At 35.9% G+C, this 21,197-nt stretch overlaps 2 protein-coding genes and 1 long non-coding RNA gene across 3 annotated transcripts in view; 2 read left to right on the forward strand and 1 right to left on the reverse strand.

Annotated features, from left to right (window-relative positions):
- The window catches only part of LOC105226759 (zinc finger protein 1), a 61,910-nt gene extending 45,436 nt beyond the window's left edge, over positions 1-16,474 (forward strand). Inside the window, exons 4-5 of the mRNA XM_011205780.4 lie at positions 8,813-11,429; positions 11,529-16,474. Of these exons, the coding sequence (XP_011204082.2) occupies positions 8,813-11,429; positions 11,529-11,722 (2,811 nt within the window). The 3' untranslated portion in view covers positions 11,723-16,474. The remainder of the gene's footprint in view (positions 1-8,812; positions 11,430-11,528) is intronic.
- Positions 16,475-18,074: 1,600 nt separating this feature from the next.
- On the reverse strand, positions 18,075-18,591 carry LOC125776443 (uncharacterized). Its single transcript, XR_007421716.1, has 3 exons — positions 18,360-18,591; positions 18,247-18,278; positions 18,075-18,204 (listed from the first exon to the last, which is right to left on the reverse strand). It is a non-coding gene; the product is annotated as an uncharacterized LOC125776443 (long non-coding RNA).
- Positions 18,592-19,007: 416 nt separating this feature from the next.
- Positions 19,008-21,018, forward strand: LOC125776516 (pre-mRNA-processing factor 17-like; the record flags this gene model as incomplete). Its single annotated transcript, XM_049448950.1, has 3 exons — positions 19,008-19,746; positions 19,811-20,289; positions 20,350-21,018. Coding segments are annotated over 3 exons (1,752 nt in total), but the record flags the coding sequence as incomplete, so codon positions are not given.
- Between the last annotated feature and the right edge of the window lie 179 nt (positions 21,019-21,197).

The raw sequence follows: 21,197 nt of genomic DNA on the forward strand, positions 1-21,197 counted from the left end.
CTTCATGGCAAACTTAATATGTCCCGTACAGGGTACGAGTATAACAACCAGTTCCACGAAAGTAAAAGACGAACGTATTGCTTACTATGACGCAGTAAATAAAGTAGGGGTGCTTGTGTTAGTTTACAGCAAAATGGTACCAGTCGCGACCGATACCAACACCTTAGTTCACTTTAAGCGCGCAACAACAACAAATATTAATGAGCACAAAGCGATAAAGACGAACCAATGTATAAAACATATTTATGTTTATTGTATTTGCATGTATTTACTAAGCGTTGCTGATAAGCAAATTTATAAAAATGGGTTTTTACAATTGAATAATGCATAAACGAGGAAGACTGGAGGTTTCGAGCTGATTTTGCCGCCATTGATGAAACTCATAATATTATAGTAACAGATTGCCAAGCTGTGCCATTTTCGATTAATATATAATTGTATATATGTACATACATACATACATATGTATGTGTATATGTACATATATAGCGGTGCGAAGGTGAGCGAACCGCCATAACCTCCACCAGCGGCAACACCAAGCCGTACCAAGCTGTGTTCGCCCGTACCCGAAGTTATCAGGAAATTTTTAATAATTAATATTCCGCTTAATTTGCGTTCCAAGTATAAATTTATATAAATCAACGACCAGAGACCATACACATGGGTGGGTGCTCGCTGAACGAAGAGGTCAGACCGCGTAACCTGAGATGCCATACAGAGCGGTTCACAGTCGCTGACACGGGAAGCGTATATGTTTGAAGGCAAGAATAATAATACTTTGGAAATAAATTAATAAACAAACAATTGAATTAATTGCGGAGCGACTAATTAATTCACCACATGTTGCTGGTGGTTGCTGCGCGGTGCGTGATTGGGCTGGTCGCTAATAAATTTGATGAAGTAGAAAGAGAAAGCCTTATTTCTTGGAAAGTATGTGTGTAACTTTTTGGTTGCAGCACAGCAGTTGTGGTTTGTTTTTGTACATAAAATTGTTGATATATGTACATTTTCCCCTTTTATATAGTTTTTTGTTTCTATTTGTTTTCGTGTTTGCCGATTGCTCCTTCATATCGCTTCATTGCAATGTATTGTACTCTCTGCCATCCAGTCATCAAGGTGGTTACACAATTGATCACATCCGGTCGTTGACTGAGCGTTTTCGGTGCCCTGCAGTCACCATCATGCGATCGTGCAGCGGCAGGGCTTGACTCATGCATACCTTGCTGATTATGAATGCTGATTGCAGTAAAATCAAATGAAGTTCATGAACTCCCCACTTAAATACATTTCTACATACATATGTACATATATACATACACGTGTATCAGCCTAACAATTCCATTTACTTCATTTTGCTTAAATTTTGCATGCTTCGCACCATATACTTATGCACATACATACATATGTACATATGTATATATATTCAAAGATGTATGTACCAAAGCAAAAAGTATCGCGGTGCTCACGTCATTTCGAACGGGTGCATACTTATTTTGAATCGATAAGAGTTAATTTAAGAATTTATTTACTATAATTATACATGGCCCTCTACAAATATTTAAACATACACATATGTACATATTAGTATATGTGTAGGCGATTTCATGATTAACTTTGTTTGCATCGTCATTCCGCCGCCTTCGTATATTAAGTAAATAAGTAACGCTGTAATGGCGGCAAAGGTAGGCGTAATTCCCTATCTAAATGCATGTGTTTGCATGCATGTACATGTCCGCACTCACCTACCAATGAGCTCAGATATTGCTCGCTTCAGTGACTTGCATAGTCGTAACGAGCAATCGCCAATAGTTGAAGAGTAAACAGGTGTAGCAAATGGTACGAACGAGTACATATGTACATATGTGCGAAAGTGTATGTGAGCTCGTGTTGATAGTCGTAACAAGCGACGTTATTTGTTAGTTTTGAGTGCGCTTTGTAAGAGTGAGAAGCCGCAGCCAGGTAAAGTAGTTGGAGAGTAAACAGGTGGAAAACAAATACATACTTTTTCTAGTATCTAACGTGTTTTGGGGAGAAAGAGAAAGGGCGAGTTAACTCTGTAACACCATGCTTATTGGTTATGACTCAAAAAACTAACTCAGTTGAATGAAAATTAAATAAAAAAAATATATAGCGATTAAAAATTGTAAATAATACTATAATCATCATGTGGATTTCTTATAAATTTTACAGTTTTATTGAATGCATTTTTGAGCATATGAGTAAGTATGTATGTATGTATACTTATGTGTTCAAAATGCACTTGCAACTTAAAAGATAAATTTTCTTTTGTGGCATATTGGACCGCATCTCTGAAAATATGCTATCACTCAATGTCAGTACCTTGATTTATTTATTTTCACATTAAGTATTTTAAAAACAACAAACAGGTAAGTGCAGAATGTGTTCCCTAACGGAAGCGGAAATGTGTGTTAGTGTTGGAGTAAAGTTTAAAGTAAAGCGTAGATGTGCCCATAGCTGACTGACTTCCATCCAAACAAGTCAATTCAGAATTTGTTTGTTTATTTTCCTGTTCAAATGTGTCCAAGCTGGCTGACTGCCTAGCGTATTTAGATAGCGCTGCGCAAAAGTACCCAAATGTGAAAAACATAAACAATTTGATTACATGTGTATTTGTGTACATACATATGTACATATGCATATGTGTATTTAAGTAGGCCACTATAAAAATGTTAAGAGATCATATGAGGAACTTAACATTTTAAGTTGTGGTTTTGAAATCTAAATCGACTATAATAAAGTTATTTTTATCATAAACTTCATAAGAAAAATATAAAAATATGTTAACAGTATTGTGTGGTTTATGTTTAAAATTTAAATTACTATTTTTTTAACCAGAAAGACTTAACTAAAAAATAATTTTAAATTTCTAATTCAAATTACCGGATTGAAAAAGTTTTATACCAAGTAATTAATAGAAAATAAATTAAAAATTGAAAAAAAAAATTTAAAATAGAAATAATTTTGCAATTTAAAATTTTGTATTGAAAATTTAATATACATTCAGTTTTTAATTCACAATATTTGTCATGCAACATTTTTTAATAAAAACATTCGTAGCTCTGATATTCATTTCTTTTTATAAAAATAATATTTTTATTTTTTCGTAAATTTCAATATAAAATATAATATGAGAAGAAATTATTTTCTGTTGTATCAAATGTTCTATTCAATTATTTATTAAAGATATGTAAATTACCACACACTTTTTTGTTACACATTTTACTTACTCGTAAATTTTTTATGAGGTCCACCAATTATTTTATGTACTGTTATAAGAACTCTTTGAAGTTTATCTCCCACAATAGTTTTAACGAGCGCATGACTAATTCTCACTTCAATTAACAGTTCAAAAGCATTACTCACATTTTCATTGCACAAACACATATACACGCAATACATATGTATGTACATACTTATATCAACATATAAATTGAAGAATGTTTCTAAACTAGCTTTTCTGGCTTGGCACTTCAACTAACCAGCAGCAAGCATAGAAAAACCAAATGACAGCTACGGCAACTTCCGCCACTGCCCGTGCCACCATTTTTAAATACAATCCACATAAAAGTGAGCAGTTAAAAAACTACAAAAGACATTTTATTTTCTTGATATATACACATACATATGTATATGTACAAAATTATTTGTTGTTGCACACAAGGAGTAGCAAGCGTGCCCGAGCCAGGCGAAATGATCACGCGCCACATCGCAAACTTGTCAAACAACGTGTTTGCACATACACATGTACAAATACAACTAGCCGAGGCATATATGGTGTAAGGCACAATAAAAATATAAAACAATTTCGAATGCAAATATTTTTATTAAAACTATTAACGAAAAAACAACAGACGCCACCATCGTCATGCTGATCACGATCGCCAAAATAAACAATCGCTCACTCACTCACTCGGGCCGACGGTTGGCAAGTAGTGATCTGTCATAAAGGCACGTACATATATGTATATGTATGTACATATATGTACATATCTGCACGTATTTACACTTGAATTAGACACATGTAAATATGTGTGCATGTGTTGAGGCATTCATCCGTCCATCTGTGCATTGATCTAATTTGCTTTCCAGCGCATCTCGTCATGCTCACGTTGCTGAAGAGCCACTCGCTCGGCCACTCGCTGACGCTGCTCCGGTGAAATATGATTCACACTTTCAATTAAGACGATCCAGCCAGCCGCGAACGGCAAAAAAACAAGAAAACTACGAGTAAATTGCATGTAATTATTATGTGAGTAGGAATTTAATTGAAATGGCTAAAGCCATTTAAATGAACGCCTTTGTAGCGGTGTTTGTGCATGAGTTGGCATTACGTTTTGACACCTCGATTGAATTGGGGTCGCCGACTGGCGCGCACACGCAGCTGGGCGCATATGTACTCGTGCATTAACCGCAGCCACATAACTGTCATAAATAGCTAAGGCTTAGTTTGCTTTAGGTTATAAAGACAATTAAAGTGTGGTTGGAAAATGCGGCGAAATTAATAGCAAGTTTGAACCATGTTTTTTTGTTTTAATTGTGGATCTTATTTCCTGGAGTTTGTCTTGTTAATTATTGCTATTTCTCGAGAAAAGCTCACAACCTTATATATGTATGTCAACATTTATGACTATAGAAATTATCACAAAAATGTATGTGAGTTTAAACTCCGCATAATTGGATCACACTAATTAGTAGCTATAGATAACATATTATAGCTTCTTACACTAATAAGTAAACCTTTTTTATTAGTTAATATGGTGGTCGAAAAAGTCTTTTCGTATTTTGTCAAAAGATGTCGTTGCAGTCGTATATCTCCAGTGCTACCAATCACATTGTGTCATACCATATAATGTTAAGCTTAATTTAACCATTAATTTCATAGAAACCAACGTAGCCTGTCTAATCTCTAAATCAAAAACAGAAATAACTATTTGAAGTAAAGTTTTAAAAACCAAGTTTTCAAAACGAGTTTAAAAAAGATAATATTAGAAATCATAAAGTACGTTTACAAAAATTTCATACACATGATTTTTTTTATCGTCTGCAACTTCGCTTTGCTCTCAGCTTCGGTACTTCTTGAAGCTCCTCTGCTTTTAGTGATCTTCTCCATTAACATTATTGTTGTTTGTGCATTCTACTTTGACAATAACTTCTGTGCCGGTACACCTTATGTTGGTTTCACTGTGCTTCCCTAATCTTTCTGTCAACACACACACTTTTTGTTTAACCTGCACCGCCCCCTCTTCACCTCACCCGCACACAGATTTGCTTTAAAATTTCTGTTTGTTTTTCTTTCGCCTTTCTTTGCTAACATAGTTTCCATTTTACTGCTGTTCTAGTTGAGTGCTGTTGTGATTGTTTTTGCTGTTGTTGTTGTGTGCCTTATTGATGCAGTTTGTGTCGATCACTGAAATTTTGTTTTGAAACACACATCCACTTGTTGGCATATTTGATGTTTGCTGTATGGCTGTGTGTTGTTGTTGTTTTCATTTATTGTTATTGCTGTCGTTTGAGTGCATATCAAAGCGTGCACATTCTCAAAAATTAGCAGCGACCATAAAAGCGGCCAGCGATCTGTCAGAAGGTGTGTGCCACACGCCAAGCGAATTATTACATTCCTCGCTGTTTAATGCACTCTGCGCTTTATTTGTTGGAACACGTGAAGCTGTGCGATGCGGGCAAGTGGATGCAGCGGAGAAAAGCGGCCTTTTGAAGTAATGCAGCTTTTGGTGTGGGTTAAATGGAATGGAAATTATTGGACCTTAATAATTTCGTATTATTTTCATTTGTATCTCATTCGGGGAGCGTGAAGAGGTCTGCTTCTACTCTCCCTAGCCCCACCATTTCTTAGTGCAGTCTTTGCATCCACTTGAACGCCGATGAGCACACCTTGCGTTCATTAGCTATTTCCGCTGCAACAACTACAAATACTTTTGCTAGCTTACATTCTCTCTTACTTGCTCTCTCTTCCTGTACCCTCATCTTCTGTTGTTGTATTTAAATGAATAAAGTGCAGCCCGACTATTTAAATTGCATGTTTACTGCCATTAACTATGACTCATCAGACCTGAGAGATGTCATTTGAGTATCTCTTTAAGGGGTTTAACAACAGGTTGAAATTCTGAAATTTTACCAAAATAAAAAATTTTATATTTTTTTTTCTTTTGTTTAATTAATTTTTTTTTTAATTTAATTTTTTTTTTTTAATTTAATTTAATTTTTTTTTTAATTTAATTTTTTTTTAATTTAATTTTTTTTATTTAAGTTTTTATTTTTTTTATTTAAATTTTTGTTTTTAATAAAGTTTCTTCGATGGCGATTGAGTTAGAAATGGTAGGGTGGCATCGTTGGAGGCACAGTTTTCTAAAGCACCAAAATTTACAGTATTTTTTTATACCCATAAAAGAAATCTCGTGTACACTTCGAAATTCTCAATTACACGACTTTCATGGTTCTGTCATGCCCCACCTGCCGCCACATTCCATATGATATGAGTAACTCAGCTGCTAATGGATATCAATCGAAACATTTCCCTTTTACGAGATGCTCCAACTCGTCACTCGTCGTGCGTTGGGGGACCGCCAGGAAATCATGTCATTTACCTTTGCGAAGGCGACTGTTACAACAAGTAAATGCTAATGTATACAAAAATATGTATTTATACATATGTACATGTGTACATATATGCATGTGCGTATGTAAACCGCAGGTTGTGTATACTGCAGTTGGGAAATTGCCGCGGCAACTGTCATGGGAATAATTTTCTCTCACTGCTTTGACACCTTCAACTTTGCTCCCATTATTCATTAGCCGCGGCGTACAACAACAAAAGGGGGATCATGGAAATATTTAGAACAGAAGACATGTGCGCTTATTACAAGTGCGTTTATCCCACTAAGTGTTTGCCTTTGTTTTCACCGTTTTTTATGCTAAAATGTGTTTGTGTTTTCTATTTATTTTTTTTTTTTATATTTGAAAATCGAAACTCTATGCGAGATACGACTTTTCGCATGCGACCCTGTGCTTGCGCTTATTCTTTATTATTATTTTTTTTTTTTTTTTGTATTGCTTCCTATTTATTCTACCTGTACATATTGCATATTTTATATACACTCCATACATGTACATATGTATGAACACGAACGCCTGTGATCGCGCATTCCGCTGTTAAATCACTTGGCATTTTATTATACCTGAGCTTTATTCTCACCCACGGCAAGCGATTTTTTATTAAAGATTATTAATAGTATATGGTATATGGTACACAGAAGTTCGTTAAATAATGAGCGTTCTTGTCTTGCATAGCAGCAGCGCGTTGACCAGCTTTCAATCGGTAAATATTTATTTTTTTTTTGATTTTTTTGCCGTTTGAAAGAATAAATTTACATTTTTGTTGACATCCGCCGCATATTTCTATAATTTAGCCGCAATTTTCATTTGTTTCGCTTTTTATTGCCATAACTTTTCACAGCGGCGTGTGAAAGCCATTTTTTTCAACCTTTTCAGCTGATTTTTCGCTCTTTTGCTCCATTGGCTGTTTTGCATATTTTTACGGAATTATTTGCTTTTTTGTTAGCTTTGAGTTTGTATTGTTATAAATGCATTATTTTGTCTAATAAATCATTTGTTTTGCGCTTGAGGCTATTATATTTTTCACGGCATGATTTAGTTGTGCTTGTTCGAAATTTGACATAAAATGTCTATAACTCGGTCCAACTCGCTATTTGGATGTGCACAATTGGGAGAAGGGTGTGTGCAGACAGGTAAAGTAAGTGCTAGTTGATATTTGGTATAATAACAGAACTTTTTAAAGGGTTTGGAAAATTGTTTCTATAAAAAAATTAATGAATTTTAAATAAAAAAAAAAAAATAATTAATTCAATTAAAATTAACTGTTACTTTTTTAATTGGAATTTTAATTAAAATTAAATATAAACAAAATAAATTAAATTTTTTTAAATTAATTAAAAGTTTTTCAATAAAAATAACTGTAACTTTTTTTAACTGAAATAAAAAAAAAAAATATTTTTTTATTAATTAATTAATAATTTTTTAATTGAAATTTAATTAAATTTCTTAATTATGTATATTAAAATTAAAAAAATTAATTTTTTTTTTTCAATTAATATAAGATTAATTAATTAATTAATTAAAAAAATATTAAAAAAAATTAATTAATTTTCACTGTTTTTAAATCAAGCTCTCGCATGCTCACGCTCAAACTAATCCGCTAGCAAAATCCTGACATTTCTTATCAGCAAGCTTATGCAGCATCATTGCTCGGGTTGTTAAAGTGTTTTCGTGATCTCATCATTTTTTTTGTTTCAATATTGAAAAAGTAAAATCAGAATACACGTGTAAAGACTTATAGGTACAAATCAGATAAGCAAGCGTCAGTCGGTGGCTGCCCTGAACGCAAATGCGTAGTTAGTTACCTAAATTCCAAGTGCGAATTTAGTCGAAAGCTTTGCTTTGCAGCGTTATCAATTTTTGTCGAAACACAGTTCAAAACTCAGGCTGAATAATTACTTCCGTGAATAATATATTTGGCGGTGATGTTGTAGAAACCTACAGCTAAAGCATTTCAACAGGGTGGGAGAATGAATTGGCATGATGATGCTGCTCTTCGAATGACACTCTAAAAATTTTAAACATTATGGTTTGAAAATGTTGCAAAGTTGTTGAAAATTCAAATAGTGTTAATATTTTTTCCAACTTAAGCGATCTTAACTCGATAAACTTTGCGCTCACACACTTACTAATCTCTCTATCTTTCCGTTTCTCATTACAGAGCTGCAAGATATGCCACAAAGCCTTCGCCAATGTGTATCGCTTACAGCGTCACATGATCAGCCACGACGAGTCCGCACTGCTGCGCAAATTCAAGTGCAATCAGTGCGACAAGGCCTTCAAATTCAAGCATCACCTCAAGGAGCATGTGCGCATCCATTCGGGTGAGAAGCCGTTCGGTTGCGACAATTGCGGCAAGAGATTCTCACATTCCGGTTCCTACTCCTCACACATGACCTCAAAGAAATGCATCAGTATGGGCATGAAATTGAACCCGAATCGCGCTATGCTGAAAGCGCTGGAAAAGAATTCTCCGGGTCAAAACGTTAAGCGCTTCAACGCGAATAATAGCGGCGCTTTGAATACAAGTGGACCGACAGAGTCAAGCTTAAATGTGGACGCAGCGTTGCCGGCTGGTTTGCCACCACATATGAACTACTACGCCATGGATGCAAGCGACGCGCTCGTGAACGGCAACGCGCCGCCGTTATATCCGCATTTACTGCATAAATATGACGATTACAACATGAATGCGATGAATGCAGCGCTTTTAGCCACATTCCCGAATCCGTTTTACAGCTTGTCCCCTTACAACATACAACGTTTGTTGGAACTGACGGCAGTGGGACAGCAACAGCAGCATGAACAACAACAGCGTGAGGCCCAACAGCGCGAGGAAGAGAGTCTCACTGAACGCGAACAACAGCAGCCTCAAGTAGAAGAGCACACAGCGCGCATTGATGAGTCGATTGATGAAACAAACGAGGAGGAGACACCGGATGAGCCTAAATTAGTGATGGATCTAGGCGAGAGTGATGCTAAAGATGGAGAAGATGATGATGAGGAGGAAGTGGAGTCGGCAAAAGGCGCCTCGGAGGCGGAGGACCATTCCAATCTTGTTGATGAAGAGAAGATTAACAATGAAGAAATTGAACCTCGACATGATGTGCCACTCGAATCACCCATTTTGGAAGAAAACCGCCAAAATACTCCGAGGTTAGAGAATAAAGAAGCCACAGAAACCACCGAAAAAGACATTTTACCGCAAATTAAAGTGGAGGATCATCGTCCCGTCACACCAGTGAATGACGATCTAGCTGAACAAGCGAGGAGTGCGGAAACTATGCCCGTTATCAAACAGGAATTAGACAGCACGGCCGAAATCGAGGAATCTCGCCCAATGGAAACTTCCACCCCCACCAGCAAAGGACAATATGAGTCACAAATTGACTCCAGTACATGCAACGCTTCTGAGCTGCGCTGTAGTCGTTGCGATACTCAATTCAATCACCAAACTGAGCTGGTACAACACGAAAAGGTGCTCTGCGGCTACATCAAACAGGAGATTCAACATAGCTACCAGGAGCAACACACTCAGCAACAGCGTGAAGAGCATGAAGAGGAACCGCAACAAGCGCCATCTTTAATGCGGCCGCAGCATAGTATGGATGACTCTGCCGAACAGTCTGGCATTTCAACGACTTCCCTATTGCATTCCAGCGATGTTGAAGATTACCAAGACGAGCGTGACTCCAACTCGCGCAACGATTGCAACAGCGAAAGCAGCGAACGCAAGGTACGCGTGCGCACCGCAATTACCGAGGAACAACAGCAGCAGCTAAAACAGCACTACGCCATCAATGCGCGTCCCAGTCGCGAAGAATTCCGCATGATTGCCGCACGTTTGCAATTGGACGCACGCGTTGTGCAAGTATGGTTTCAAAACAATCGTTCGCGCGAGCGTAAAATGCAAAACTATCAACAGGCGAATGGCAAACTGCCTTTCGCTTTGCCCGCAATCGAAGCGAGCGTTCCTTCTACCGCCGCGTTGGAGCGCACTGCACCGTCAGCAGGTTTACGCACGGGCGAAGAACAACCGTTGGATCTGTCGTTGAAACGCGATTGGCCTATAGCGGTGAAACGCAATGGCATGCAGCAACAACATTCGCCTTTATACGGTATTGCGCCAATGCAAAGCGTTGGCAGCGGTGATCTCAATGAAGCTATAAATTTGAGTCGTAAAATGTCTGCCTCGATGTCACCGCCTTCATCGCTATCGCCATCGTCCGCCGCATCCGTACCTCAGTCGCTTAAACAGCATGCGGCTGTATATTTCGGCGCGCCATCTGGGAGTCATCATTTCCAACGACAAACACCATCTCCGAATGAAGCGCCGCTAACGCAACAACAACCAATTGCACCGCGCCACGGTAGCAACAGCAATAACAACAGTTTCTCAGCCTCACTGGCCGGCCATCTGCCACCGTATATGCTGCCCGCCGGTGCGCCGCGGGGTCTGATGCCAATGGACGCGATCTTCCGCATGACACCCGGCGACTATGCTTGCAATCCGCTCATCAACAGTATTAAATTCCCCGACTATCGCGGTACCAGCCTCAGCCCAGGCGGTTCAGAAAAGCGCTCTTGGCGCGATGATGACTCGCGTATCTCGCACGATGACGACTACATTGGTAATGGTTTGTTGGCCAAGCCGAAGCGCCCCAAGGCGGAAACGCACGGCCATGCAGGAGATCCGGATTTGCCATTTGTGTGCGATCAATGCGACAAAGCGTTCGCAAAGCAGAGCTCGCTGGCGAGACACAAGTACGAGCATTCCGGTGAGCAAAAGCGTCATAAAGTGCGCCCCTCCTCTTTTGTACACAGTACGAAGTTTAGGCAATTTTACTGACCGCAACATTTTTTCATCTCTTCAACAGGTCAACGCCCCTACCAGTGTGTAGACTGTCCGAAAGCCTTCAAGCACAAACATCATCTCACCGAACACAAACGCTTGCATAGTGGCGAAAAGCCATTCCAGTGCAGCAAGTGCTTCAAACGCTTCTCACATTCCGGATCCTATAGTCAGCACATGAATCACCGTTATTCGTACTGCAAACCATACAGGGAATAGGTAAACGACAACTCAGCGCAATCAACATCCGCCTCCACAAGATCATCGACAGCAAGAACAACATCGAATAACAGTAAATCAGCGCATCGACGCAATTCAGCGGCCGCTTCACGCAATCTGCTGAATATCGCAGAGTTTCGCAAGAAATTTGGCAATCATGCTAATGGCGCACTCTATCACCACCACTTACAGCAACAACAAACGGCCGCAGCAATGGCGACTGCGGCGTTCCAGCAACGCCAACAACAGCAGCAGCACAATCAGCGACAGCAGCAACATAATGAGCTACAACAACGTTTGCAAGCGCAACGATTGCTGCCGCCGCCACCACCACCGCCTCCACATATAGTGTGGCCACCTTTGAACGGTTCTGGTATGGCCGGCATGTTACCGCCACCTCTTAATCAGCAATTGCAGCAACAGCAGCATCGTGCACAAGCTTCGCCTTTGCCACCACCACCGCTGTTGCACGGCACACACGATATGCCGCATCTTAGCGTGAGCGAGCCGCAACTATACCATCAACAGCCTAACCAAATTGTGGACCAAGCGCTGCTGACACCACCACGCTTCGCCGCACCATCCATGCAAACGATGCCGCCCACAAGTACACATCAACAACGCCAGCAATACTTCGACTTCTTCAATAATAAAATGGGTCTGCTGAATTGATGGTCCATATAGCTGAATAAAATTGTAAGCCAGTAGCTGAATCGTTAGAAATCGCTGTTTATGCTGTTACTGTATGGCTGATTCAACCAATGCACGGCTGAACTATACATGCACGTATTCAGCGCTCGATTTAAATAGGCCAACAGCTGCAGTAAATGAACTAATCAACCGCACGTTTGCTAAATGTGTACACCAGTCAAATTGAAATTTATAAGACGTAAAAGGAATTCCGCACTTAAGCTCGTACTTAAGCCATAACTAGTTTAATACTCGTATTTAGCTGAATAAGCTCAAAAGCACATTCGAAAACCAAATGCTCGTTACAATGTCGTTAGCGTTGTGGGAAATAGCATAGTAAGCAATTTTTTTTTTATTATTCCTTCTACGATTTTAACTAAGAATTCAAAGTGGGAAAATAATTTTGAGTAAGAATTCAATTTTTGTGCAGGCACAGAAGCTCGTAGCAAAAGTATAATGTTGATATTTAGTTGCAAGTGTGTTTTTTATAAGCCGCAACTTGTTAGTTTTAAAAATTATTTGTTTTTAATAAGCAGCCGGTAATGATTTGAAGTTTGAAAATTCTCAAATTTAAACAAACTTGTTAAATCTTTTTTTGTTTTCATAAAATGAGCAACCTTTCGTTTTAAAGAATTTATTTTTATTACTTTTTCGTATAGGTTTGTAATTTTCGAATATTTTCGTACATTCACAAGCATGTTCGCTGGCCAGTACCAAACATATACTCACTTGAAATTGATGTTTAGTTCTTAATTATGTTTAGTTGTAAGTTTCTAAATATGATTTAGTTGAAGGAAACAAGTATTTCTTATTTTAGTATCGAATATTTTTAATTTTTTATTTAATTGTTATTATTATGATTTTTTATGAAAATATTTGCGCATAATTTCGAGTTTTACGTTAAACGTTACTACAATTTTTTTTAGCTGTAAAGTGTCAGCCGCTGGGCTGGGCACTAAAGTAAACATTAAATACATCTAAAGAAAAGTAAGCATCACTTTATTTTTAGATTTCTTTACAAAGTTTTCTAAACACAAACGTTAAATTCACAAGCATAACGTATAACGTGTATTTTCCTATTTTTATTTTTTTTTTTGTATTTCAATATGGTATTTAAAAAAAAAAAATTTTAGTAATGAAAGTAAAAACTTTAACCTTTTAAATTCTTAAAATACAAAAAAAACATAATTTCACGCCTTCTACTTGAGTATTTAACCAAACAATAGTTTTCTTAAAGAATCTGCAAAGCAGAGAAATAGTATTCAAACACTGTATTTTTTAAAATCACACAAACTGTATTACACCAATATGCAATAGAATATGTTCAAGCAATATAACAATATTTATTCACCACACACACACAAACAAACAGTCTTAAAAACGACATGCCATTTACAGTTAAACTTTTGTTTTTCTTTGTAAGACAAGAACACTCTTTACTGCTAAAAATATTTATTTTTCTGACTATTTTCTTATCAAGAATTCACATAAACCTCAAGCCACATACATAAGTACATGTACTCTTATATCCCCTTCTCTCTTAAATCTTTATTTCGATTGAGGTTTGGGAGAATTCAAACGCACAAGAAAAAACCACTACGACGAGCATTCCACAAGCGAACCTGGCGTGTAAAGCGAAGAACATTCGTTAAGCATATGCCACGCCCACTAGGGAAATTTGAAACAAAACAAAAATGCATGCGGAACTTAATTAAACTTTGTAAGCCAGCACAAAAAATAATACAAAATTCACTAAAAAGAAATGAAAATTATAAAAAATGTTAATATTTAAGAGAAAAATTAATTTGGCCTTATCAAGAAACTTATTTGGAACTTTAAATGTGCTAAAATTAGTAAATAATATTAAAATTACTTTTAGCTTGTAAATTGCGGAATTGTGTTGTTGTAGACGCGTTTGAAGTAAAACTAAATAACTAACTTGAGGTGAAAGCGAAAAATATAATAGCTATGTTGGTAAACTAACAAAGCAAAAACAACAAAAAAAATCTCGTATTATAGCATAGCAAAATTTTTTCACAAACTTTTAAGCTCAAGTTATTACAACAAAATCTTTGAAATTTAATACATAAAAATTAAGCAAAATATGTTTGCGAAAAAAAAATTAACTACTTAACCTACTTGTAAAAATTCATGGACAATAAGAAACTTACGGAAATTTTGATGAGTTTCGAAAGACAACAAATTTCCAAAGCCTCCTCGCTACATAAATATTTTACCTGCATTTGTTTTTGTAAATTCAAAAATTTGATTACCACTTGCCCGATGAAAATAAAGTCATTGAAAGACAGGAAATGCAATTACAACGAAAATCAGCACTTTAACAACCACCACAAAACAGTCATCAACAAAATTACAGTTGTTGTTAAAATAAACAGCAGGTTAAGCAGAAGTAAAAAAAATGTGTGCCAAAAGAAAGGCGCGCAAATTGAAGAAACACAAATGCATAAAGAAGGTTTCCTAAACAACGAACTCATTTCGTTTCTTCCTCAAGCTCCCCTGAGAACCAGCGATATAATGCAAATTTTTAAATTTGAAAAAAAAAAAATAATTAATGTTAAAAAAGAATAATTTGTATGCAACAAAAGTAATTTTACGCATCACTATAATGTAATTATAAAATTAATTTAATAAATTTTCGGTTTCAAGGTTTTGGAAATTTTTTCGCTATGAAATTATGCCCTGTATATCCTAACCGAGCAATCAAGCTAGAAATCCAAAGACATGTACTGTTAGCACAATAAGCGTGGCAATGTCGCCGCCACAACCCCCACCACAAGGTTGTAGTTGTGTATGTACACTTAAGTTAAAATAAGTTTTAAGGTTAGTTTTAGCAATTCCTCGTATTTCTTATTTGTAAGTCCTCGTATCCATACTTGTCTGTATATAGATTTATGTTAATTATATTTGCGGTTTTTTACCATTAACAGTGAATTCTTAGCGGCCATAAACTCCAAAATATTGAGTGAAATCAAGTTGAACGTAATTATTAGAGCATACATACATAATTACTTTAATTCATAAACTACGTATAGAGCATATAAATAAACAAGTTTAATTACACAAAAGTTGAATGTTAAATTAAAAGTAAAGTTGAAATTAAAATGAAACAAAAAACACCTAATTTTTAAGCACAAATTTTTCGGCCTGTAAGCGCCTGAAGAAATTTGTTTTAATGCCTTATAAATCGTTAGTTATAGCAACAAGTTGTATTTAATAAAAAATAATAATAATAATAACAAATACATTGTAAATCTCCAAATCAGCGCCAATCCAAATAAATGAAATACTATTCTTGGAAGTTATATAGAAGCAACAGTGCCATAAGGTTAAAAAGTGTAAAAGCAGAGCCATAACTACTGCTTTAAGCCCACGAACTGTCTGTATGTGTTTATCTGTTTAATGTTATTTTTGAGTTGTTTTACTGAATAGTTTTAAGTCACTTTTTTAAATAATTTTTTACTGCTTGTTTTAGCTGAACATTGTGTGTATGTATTATTAGTTTAAAATTAGTTGTATTATTATTTGTAATTACTCCTAAATAACAGCCTTGATTACAAGATTTCTACACACATATACATACATATGTGCATGTAATTGCGTATGTATAAGAGCAAAACGCTTGCAACACAAGCATTCAAGGCGGAGCGAAACTTAAGCTTGATTATAGCTATTTTTTACCAAATACATTGAACATTAAGCGTTATATATACTTAAATAAATGACTAATTGAAAATATATGTAATTATGGGAATGAAGCAAGCAAAAATAAAAAAATGAATATATATTATATACAATGCATTCTTGGCGTAAACGTATTTTAATCAAAATAGTGTAAAAACGATGAAAACGAAGCAAACGCGTTGACGAACATTCATGCATACTTCGGTATGCACACCAAAACAAAATACACACATACACAATTTTTGTCTTCATGAATTTACAAAACTATTATTATTATAACAATTATACAATTTACAACATTAAAAGAATACGAATGAATGAAAAAATATAAATAAAACACAAAATATATTGAAAATTAAATTTTATTGCATTTTATTTGCGCGAAGTGGTTGAGATTATGTAATATTTACATATTTAGGATATACAATGGTGTTCATGAAAATAGTATAATACAGTATCAGCTTCTTATATTAAAGTATCTTTTCTAATATATTTTAACGACAAGTTGGATTATTTTGGTAGGACACTTTAATTTTAAAAAACGTAAAAATCTCGTTACTGTGCTTCCATTGTATTTTCTACAAAAAAAAAAAAATTAAATAGTAGAGGGGCTTGTTCGTTCATTTATTAAAAAAGATTAGATAGTAGCGATCAGTTTATTTAAGAGATTTAATAATTTTGCGTATGAAAGTTTTTTGAAATCACTAAGCCCTTTTATTTTTAATGGCTGGAAGAAGGCATTGAGACATCGAGAAGTGTGGGTTGATAGTTTTGCAAAGGAAACCAGAAAGAACCTACAGAGGATCTAAGTTGTGGAGGGATAGAACTACAAACTCATATGCAATGCTAAAGCGAGGAATATGTACAAAAGACAGTATTAAGAGAGAGAGAGAGATTGTTTGAAGTGTAGAAAACAAGTACAAACTCAAAAATTAAACTAAATATTAAAGCTTGTCGGTTACTATTTTTATAAATCGTTAGAAAGTATTAGCTAAGAAGTGGTATCCATCAAAAAGGATCAACGCAATGTCCTTACTGAAATGCCTTTATGAAATCGAAACAGAACATGATTTGAAAAAAAGTTGTTGAGTAGTGTGAAAAAAAAACAACGTAAAGTCACTCATTTCTTTTGAAAACGGGCTCTATTCATTATTTTTAAGAATAGGGGTATCCTCTTGCTCTTGCAAAACCCTTGCACGGTGCAAGAATTGCATATATTTCCGCTTGGTGCACCGGCGCAACAACAAACACAGGCAGAAAATTATTTGCAATGGCTGTAAAATATGTCAGACCAAAACCCATGTATATTTGCGTGACATTGCACGCAAATATATAATTGCAACCCTGTTTGAGCTGTCATTTTACATAAAGACATATTACGTCGTTAAATTGTTGAGAATGGTAAGTTTTAAATAGATTTCATAATTTTTATTTAAATTATAAAGATTTGTTACAGTTTTTTTGTTAAAAATGTATGCAGAACCCTGCAAGACGGGTAGCTGTTAGCAAACGTGTAAGCGAATTGTTATTGTTCACTTTTGCATTCGTTAAAATATTTGTTACTTTTGTTCAGAGAGTGGGAAAAAAGTAACACATAGCTATTTGATGTTCAATGGTTATCTCGCTCTAACCAATGGCAAATATCGCATGCTGCCTTGTTCTTACAGAATACATACATTTGTTAGCAAATCTCTTCACAGTATGTTACGGGTAACAAATTATTTTGTTAGCGCCTAGCTTACCCATGTGTTATGGATAACAAAAAGTATTTGTTACCCGAATATCTGTTAGTGTTATTATTTTGGTTATCAGTTTGTTACCTTTAACATATAAGCATGTTAGGAAGAACAAGCAGTAACAAGATTATCTGTTACCCATTTGTTACTTCTAGCAAATTAAATTCTTTTAAATAAAACTCAGTTTTTTTATTATTTCTCTTTATTTAATAATAAAATCAAAATAAAATGCACAATCTATAACAAATATTTGAATTAAATATACACTATTTAACTTTAATAATTTAAAACATACTCCATTATTTGGTTGCTGCACGCAATAGATTTGAATTTTACCAATGGTCCAAATGATTTCTGTAATATTAAAATTTTTAATATTAAATTCACAATGCTTACCTTTTTCTCCTTGTTAACGTCTTTCGTTTTCTCTATATAAAAGAAATTAATAATATATATATATAAATTAGAAATTAATTATAAAATATCATATTATCAAATAGCGAACTTACCTCTTTAAAATCCAAAATAAACTGCGCTTTTCGTTTATTCTTCTTGAAAAATTGGGTATTCGCCTCTCCTATTCTAACAAGTTAACATTACAATATGTTTATAATGTCGATAGTTTTTCTCTACCTTACTTACGTATTCTCCCATTCCATTGAAAATTCCAGAAAATGTAAGAGTGTTAGTGAACAGCTGAAAATGTTTCAATGTGTTTGTGCAATCTGTTACCTCCGTCTTGCAAGGAAGGTGCGCCAATTCACAATAGCCATGCATAATAGTCATTCACAATAAATTGACCGAATCAGCTGTTCATACATCACTACATTCTGCAATGGGTGCTGTCGTGCCCTTGTATATTTCGGTATAGTATTTTTGCAATCCGCAATCTTGCAAGAGCAAGAGAATACCCCTTATATGTAAGAAATATTATTGCAAAAAAATCAACAGCAAATTTCTAAAACTAAAGAAATAATTTCATGTTACTTTGCAACACAGTGTTCCATTCCCATTTCATATCATAAATTTTTACAACACTATAGAAATGTCAGTACGGGTATATATATAATGGTTGTAAACAGCTGACAATTCATTTGTGCTCTTATTATTTTTAGGACGCATTTAATTAAAAAGCTTTAATATTATTTATAAAGTGAAAATATATTATTACGATCAACTTGTTGGCCATCCAAAATTATAGCAGTTCATCGGAAAGTGATTCTGAAGCAGACGAAGCCACCAAAAAAGTGATAACTAAAGCACAGACTACTGATGCAGTCGCACATTTGAAGCCTATCGACCCCGCGCTCTCGATTGCTAAATCCCTCGCCGTTTGCTCAGCTCCTGAAGTTGTGCCGATGAACGCCGTTGATGTGTCGCGTACAATTGATCCTACTGTGAAAGAAGTGGCATATAACCCAAAATTTGAAGAACTGTACGCACCTGTTAAAGGCCCGGAAAATCCTAACTTAACACAACAAATGCGAGCGCCGCGCAACACTCTTTCTGGATATGTGGAAAAGGCGCACATTAATGCGTTTGAATTTGAAAATCAGCGACGCACATTCCACACTTATGGTTATGCATTGGATCCCTCAGTCGACGAAGTTGCAGACGGTCAAGGATTTGTCGGTGATTTACAATCGGCATATAATGATGATGGAAAAACTGTGTTTGAATCACCGAAACCGAAAAAGAAACGTAAACAAGATAAAAACGACAATCCAGAAGACATTGATGGTTTCGTTGGTCCTTGGGGTAAATATCAGGATGAACAATCCATAGCGCGTCCGAATGACCGAGAAAAGGCTGAACTGGAAGAGATTCTTGCCAAAAGACATAGGCGTAATCGCATTGTTGAAGATAAGCCATTGGAGGAAAAATCTGTTCTTCACAGTACGTTACTAAAATATAGTTTCTTTGTTTTTAAAGTTTTAATACCTAATTAATTTATTTACAGTCAAGGACGCCTACGACTATCAAGGACGTTCTTACTTACATGCTCCACATGATTTGGGTATTAACTTGCGTTCAACGTCCGCCCCAAATAAATGTTTTTTACCAAAATCACATATACACACTTGGACTGGGCATACAAAAGGTATTTCGTCAATTCGATGGTTCCCTCAAACAGCGCACTTACTGCTTTCGGGCTCAATGGATTGTCGCGTGAAACTGTGGGAAGTGTTCGGCGAGCGACGTTGCATTCGTACATTCTCTGGACATAGGCAGGCGATCAAGGACATAGCTTGGAACAATAAAGGCACTAAATTTCTCTCCGCTTCCTATGATCGTTATATAAAAATGTGGGATGCCGAAACTGGTGAGGTTATATCACGTTTCACAGCCCGCAAGATGCCCTTCTGCGTCAAGTTCCATCCGGACAACAACAAGCAACATCTCTTTGTTGCTGGCACATCTGATAAGAAAATTATTTGCGTAAGTATTTTTTTCACTTCTAAAAATATTTATGTACTAATATTTAGTTTTGATCCACAGTGGGACACACGGAGCGGAGATATTGTTCAGGAATATGATCGCCACCTGGGTGCAGTCAACACTATTACATTTGTTGATGAAAATCGCCGTTTTGTTACTACCTCTGACGACAAATCAATGCGTATTTGGGAATGGGATATACCAGTAGATATGAAGTACATAGCCGATCCCACGATGCATTCCATGCCGGCAGTGACGCTTGCACCAAATGGCAAATGGTTGGCGTGTCAGTCATTAGATAATAAAATCGTGATATTCTCGGCGTTAAATCGCTTTAAAATGAATCGTAAGAAGACGTTCAGTGGACATATGGTTTCGGGTTATGCCTGCCAGCTTGACTTTTCGCCTGACATGAGTTATTTAGTTAGCGGAGATGGAGACGGTAAATGCTATATATGGGACTGGAAGACAACGAAAATGTATAAGAAATGGCAGGCGCATGAGGGTGTGTGTATAAGCGCAATGTGGCATCCACATGAAGCAAGCAAAGTAGTAACAGCCGGTTGGGATGGCCTAATCAAATACTGGGATTAGACGAAAGACATTGCATAGCAAAATATGTTAAGTAGTGCACATCTCACACAGTTGTAATAGTTTTATATTGAATAATAGAAATAAAAATGTAAATAAATAACAATCATAATAAAAGAATATTTATTTAAAATCGAATATTGTAGAAAATTTTAAAATAAAAAAAATACTTGAAAAATGCTTTTATAGATTTGTAATATGCTGCAAATTTGATTTTTTAAAATATTTAACTATTTTTTTGCACGATTCCAACACTTCTGCGAGTTCTGTGCTAGTAGAGAACGACTTGTCCAACAAATTGTTAGACAAATGGCTGC

This window comes from Bactrocera dorsalis, chromosome 2 (assembly GCF_023373825.1).
Source record: "Bactrocera dorsalis isolate Fly_Bdor chromosome 2, ASM2337382v1, whole genome shotgun sequence".
Lineage (NCBI taxonomy): Eukaryota > Metazoa > Arthropoda > Insecta > Diptera > Tephritidae > Bactrocera > Bactrocera dorsalis.